At 30.3% G+C, this 6,149-nt stretch overlaps 1 protein-coding gene across 1 annotated transcript; it reads right to left on the bottom strand.

Annotated features, from left to right (window-relative positions):
- Positions 1 to 692: 692 nt before the first annotated feature.
- LOC106778355 (LEAF RUST 10 DISEASE-RESISTANCE LOCUS RECEPTOR-LIKE PROTEIN KINASE-like 2.2) lies at positions 693 to 4,355 on the bottom strand. Its single transcript, XM_014666316.2, has 4 exons — positions 3,538 to 4,355; positions 3,247 to 3,285; positions 2,338 to 2,364; positions 693 to 1,974 (listed from the first exon to the last, which is right to left on the bottom strand). The coding sequence occupies exons 1-4, from the start codon at positions 4,349 to 4,351 to the stop codon at positions 740 to 742; spliced, it is 2,115 nt and encodes a 704-aa protein (XP_014521802.2). The 5' UTR covers positions 4,352 to 4,355; the 3' UTR covers positions 693 to 739.
- Positions 4,356 to 6,149: the final 1,794 nt, after the last annotated feature.

Raw genomic sequence — 6,149 nt, 5'->3', positions numbered from 1 at the left:
ATCATTTTTATTGTGTTTCATTTTCACATAGCATTATGTTATCAAATATTTTGTACTTCAATTTGAATTTTAAATATTTTTTAATTTAAATTGTATATCAAAATAAACGTAACTCAGCAAGTTTTTAAAATAGGTACAATAGTTAATTGAGTCTATAATATTGAATTAGGTAGCAATAGGTAAACAAAATTAAATATAATAAAGAAAATATTAACAATTAATAATGGAAGAATAATACATGTTGTAAGTTACAGGCCAGTTATTTATGTGCCTTATTATAATTAGTTAGAAGTCCTTATGAAGTAAGTTATTACAGTTTACTAAATTAAATTGATCAAAATAACTTATTTGTTAAATAAATTAATAGCTAGCTATGATCTAATAAACATATTCAAAAACAATTTTTCTAACGTAAAAAAACTTCATATGAGGCATAATAAGCCAAATTTTCTTGCGGGATAAGTATTTATATAATTGGAAAATAATATACTATTTAGAGAAACAATAGCACCACCTGCACTAATAGAACGAAGAGGTAACAGAGACATCACGGTTTGTCTACGTGAATATGATTACGGAGATTGAAGTAGAAATTTGAACAAAATTTTAAAGTTAGAAACCAACTTTTCAACTTCAAAATATAAAAACAAGGAAAGGTAATATATACATATGACATACTATAGATGAGTAAATGTTCAATATAACAAGGTGGATGAAAATAAATAACCATTGTACATAATCAACTACTATTCTTTATTGTAGGATTTATTGAAATTTTCGTAGAACAACTAGAAGAACTAATAAATTCACTACCAATTGTTTGTTTGGAGTATTCACTAGCTTCATATGGATATAAAGAAAAATTTGGAGGGATTTCCAAGTTTTCCATCTCTTCTTCAAGCATTTCTACCACTTTGTTCATGGAGGGACGATCATTTGGATTCAATTGTATACACCAAAGTGCAACTATTATCATCTTCTTTGCTATTTTCTTTTCCTCCTCTGTGATATCTTCCATTTCTATATCCTTCTCTTCTCTTATGTTTTCGTAAACCCAAGAAGGAAAGAAAATTTGACTTGAATGCTCTGCATGGGAATTTAAGTTCTTCCTTCTGCTTGCCATTTCCATCAAAAGCATCCCAAAACTATAAACATCAGACTTATGGGATATTCTTCCAATGTTTTTATAAAACAATTCTGGAGCCATATATCCAATTGTTCCTCCCACTGCTGTCATGGTGTCAATGCTATTATCTACCGGAAACAGTCTAGCCAATCCAAAATCAGAGACCTTTGGAATGAAATTATCATCAAGCAGAATATTGTGAGGCTTTATATCAAAATGCAGAATTTGCATCTCACATCCATGGTGGAGATAAGCAATCCCACGAGCTATCCCGATTGATATATGATATATTTTGTTATAGTCAAAATCTATACTTCTATCTTTTGAAAAAATAATTCTATCAAGAGATCCATTTGACATGAATTCATAAACAAGAGCACGTCTTGAACCTTCGACACAAAATCCAATTAATTGTACCACATTTTGATGATGAATTCTTCCAATTGTTGCAACTTCACTAATAAAATCATGTCCATTACCTTTTGATTTATTCATCATTTTTATTGCCACGCAAGTTCCACTAGATAGCTTTCCCTTGAACACTGACCCATAACCTCCTTCACCCAATTTTTCTTTGAAAGCTTTAACCATCTTCTTGATTTCCTTATATGAGTATCTAATCGGCATCAAGTTATTGTGTTCTAGATAATTTTCAATATTTTCATACATTGACAAATGCCTTTTCCGCCATTTGTATATCATAAGCACAATAAGTAATGTCAGCCCAAACAAAATCCTGACTAGCAAAAATAATGGTACACCATAGCCTCCAATCATCCGTGATACTGATTCAAAGTTCCAGATGTATACTTGAAATCTTAGATTTCCTTTTATAGTTTGAACCAGTCCTAAAAATCAAATCAGAAATATAGTTGTGAAGAAAGAAATATGTAAGTGGAATAACATATAAATATAAGTTCCTGAATTTGTCTATTCTAAAGTGAGAAGAGTGCATGTTAAAAGGTAAAGTATAATAATTATATAATTAATTCTAAAGTTTGTTATATGAGTATTGGATTTTATAATAATTTTCAATTGATTTTTAATCAATTAGTACCCTTTATTTCTAAAGTGCACAAATAGTGTGAAATCTAGTTTCTTAAGATTCAAAGTTTCTTTTAGATGTATACAAACTATTATAATAAATCTTCTAGTATAAAACCAGCATATGACTAATATTATTTTCGGTGTAAAGAAGTTGAAAAACTCACCTGCCCCAACATAAATCACAAAATAATCTGCAAGAAAAGCAAACTTGAATAAGTAAATAGCATGAAAAATATATCTTTGATAAGAAAGTTAATTAACAGGAGATATAATAAGTAATATATTTGTTAAAATAAAACATGAATTTGGTTTCCAAATTTTGTAGTAGACGTCAACTTAATATTAATAATAATAATAATAATAATAATAACAACAACATTGAAAAAAGTGAATTTTCTTTCTAAATTAATCAATAAATTTAGTTATTATGTTGCTACATTTTGTAAATTTCATGTCTTCATTAGTGTTCTTTTAATACTAAATTAAATTTTACATGTCAAAAATAAAGAATAAATATTTTTTTTTGTTGAATAAAGGATTAAAATAAAAGGTTATGTTTATTTTAGGTAACTTTCATATTTTACATTGTTAAATATAAAGTTATAGTTTAAAATTTTGACAAGTGCAAGTCAATTATTGTACTGAATTATCTCAAAACAAAAATATATTTTCACACACAAGTTTTTTTATACTTATTTGATATTATTCTTTTTTATTTATTTTTTAAAAAGTATAAACTTTCATTCTTTTATAATTATATTATTTTTGTAATTTGCGTTATTCTATCATTATTTATTTTAAAATGTATTTGTCCAGGGAAGATGAACATCATAAATGTATTGTTATTGAAAAATAATATATATATATATATATATATATATATATATATATATATATATATATATATATTTGGCAATATTTTATTACATGATTAATAAATATCAAATTATATATTTTTAGAGTTAATAAACTATCTTAAAGTATACGGTTAAATATAGTAATAACACCTAATCAATTCATGTTATCGTGCTCATAAACAAAGCGCAAGTAAATTAAGATCACACTATTCTTACATGCTCCATTAGCTATCCTCTGTAACCATGTCGCTTTCCCTGAAAATGAAAGAAAATATCATTAGCTATTCTTACATTCTTACATGCTTCATCACTCCCAGACGAAGAATACTGCATCATGACCTAAGGTAAGTTTTAAAATTTATTATTATTTAAAACTGTTAAAGCGTATATCTTCTTCAATGTTCTTGTAAAGCATATAAGAAACTAATTTAATGAATAGAATGACGTATTAATCATAGAAAATAAATAAATGTAGACATGGGAAGCTTTGCATTTGAACAACTTTACCACAGTCAGTTAGCAGTAATGACAATATATCGCAGGAGAGCGAGCATTGAAGCTTGAGGATGGAAGAGTCCATATAGCACTCGCCATAAGATGAGTTTCCACAATGAGCATCACAGGCGGAATGCAACCACGACATCTCAAATCCATAACGCAGCGCCGTATTCATCACAGTGTAGGAATATTCATTTTCGTCCAAACCCCACCAAGACGTCGGAGAAACCAGCTTTATACGACAACCAACTTCAAGGCTCGCTGCTGTTAAGTTACCAGCGAAGGCATACATATATCCCTTCGACTCCCACTTCACACACGGAGTAGTATTCACGTACCTATGATTCTCACTCACTGGATGGCTGCAATTCAAGTAAATTATGTGCTTGAAAAGACTCTTCTCGTAAAAACCAATAACTTCAGAGAATTGGAATTGAGTGGCTCGGTATGGATCCACGGAGCGAACAAGATAAGTATCAGTGAAATTGGATTGAGACAGTAAATAGCGTGGAAGGGAGGAGCAACTTGGTTCTTCAACTCCCGGATCAACCACTCGGATTGTGAAATTATCGTAGTTGATTGCCTGCACATGATATTTTTTCCCGTACAAATTTAACACCGTAACATTATTTTCACAGTTCAGTTCGTACCTTCTGTCGCCGCAATGTATTGGGTCACCTTTCAATCGAAATGGGCGACTTATGTTTGCGATTTTCCCACAGAAAGAAGCGAGACAGTCAGTAGCATGCTCTTGCTCCTTCGTAGCACATACTTGTTGGCCTAGAAAAAGCAAGAACATCACCATCCCTCTCCATATCCCCATGGTTGGAGACATTAAGACTTGGACCATAGGATTATTTGTGTGGCAATATTTAAAAGTTTAAACGCAGGCTTACATTTTTTATCATCTATATCTGAATTTCTATACTTTCGAAGAAATCAACAAATATAAAAACTAAAGTGCGATTCCACATCGATCACGCTGTTTTCCCTTTAAAAAGTTGTGCAATAACATTCAAAAGTTAAAACGCGGGCTTGGTCTCTTCCTGTCTGTGATCACGCTCTCTTCCCAAAATAAACGAAACCACACTAAGTGACCTTCCAACTTATGCCGCCCCCAAAATATTCTATAATGCGAAACCGTGTTCATAAAAAAACCTCATATTTAAAACGATCAGAATTAAAAATGAAAACAAAGTCATAATGACTAAAAAAACATTATCCAATTATATATATTTAAAATTAACAAAAATAACAATAAAATAAACAAATCCAATAACATTGTTTCAAAAGTTAATAGTATAAAAAAAAATTTAAATAAACTCAGGTTTTTTCCATCCTCTTACATCTTTATCATGTATCTGCAATACAGTGAAGCTTTATTGGAAGCCATACAGTGAAGCTTTATTGGAAGCCATGTCCATGGAATAGTGCTTTTTTTCTTCAATGTTACTTACGTTGGAGTCTTGCGGAAACTGGAATTTGGAGAAGTTTGAATGAAGAACACCTTGAATTGCTACCTTTTACATTCATTTGAATATTGCATTTATAACCTCTTATACTACTTCAACTCTTTTTATTCTTTTTTATCTTTTAAATTTATTCTTGAAAAAGATCATTGTATATAGGTTTTATTAATGTTGAGACTATGGAGTATAAGAACATCAGCTTCATTGTGTAGGACGTTGGTGGTAAGGACAAGGTAAACCTGCTCTTTCTATCTTTGTCTGCTGTTTTTTTTCCTATTGAAAATTGATTTTGTATGATTTTGGTCATGGTATTGCTTTTGCATAAATATCTACAATTTAGTATTCTGTTGGGAAATACTCAAGTTGAATTTGTTTACTTGTCTCTTCATATCGAAAGAAGTGGTATTTAATGTCTATATGTTTTGTTCTTTGATGATGACTGGATTTTTTGCTATTGTGATATTTAATGTCTATATGTTTTGTTCTTTGATGATGGACTGAATTTTTTGCTATTGCTATTGTCGATTTGTTTTCGCAATAGATAATAATCAGTTCATCTTATGGTTCATCCATTTCTTCAAGTATTCTTCGTAGCCATATTGCTTGACTCGTAATTTCAACAACTACTACATACTCTACTTTTGTTGTTGATTGTGCCATTGCTGCTTGCTTCTTTGATGCCCAAGATAAAATACCTGATCCTAGTGAGAAAGCATATCCTGGCGTACTTTTCATGTCGTCCATTGATCCTATCCAATCATTAGTTGTGTAGTCAATCATCATTGAGTTAGTCATGGTTTTGTACCATATACCAAACTCCTTTGTGCCTTGTAGATATCTTAAAATTCTTTTTCCTACTCCATAATGAATCTAACTTGACTTTTGCCTGAATCTTGATAGAAGACTTGTAGCATACATAATGTTTGATCGTGTTGTTGTGAGATATATGAGACTTCCAATTAAACTCTTGTAGTGTGATGCATCTACCTCTTATGCTCCATAATCTTTTTGTAGCTTTTTGTTTACCGCCAATGGAGTAGAGATAGGTTTACAACTATTCATCTTGAACTTCTTTAGTAAAGCTCTAATATATTTCTTTTGAGAGATAAATATACCTTTTTTTGTTGTTTCACCTCAATACCAAGGAAATAG

The sequence above is a fragment of the Vigna radiata genome, unplaced genomic scaffold, assembly GCF_000741045.1.
Source record: "Vigna radiata var. radiata cultivar VC1973A unplaced genomic scaffold, Vradiata_ver6 scaffold_407, whole genome shotgun sequence".
NCBI lineage: Eukaryota > Viridiplantae > Streptophyta > Magnoliopsida > Fabales > Fabaceae > Vigna > Vigna radiata.
This window is presented reverse-complemented; position numbering and strand designations above follow the sequence as displayed.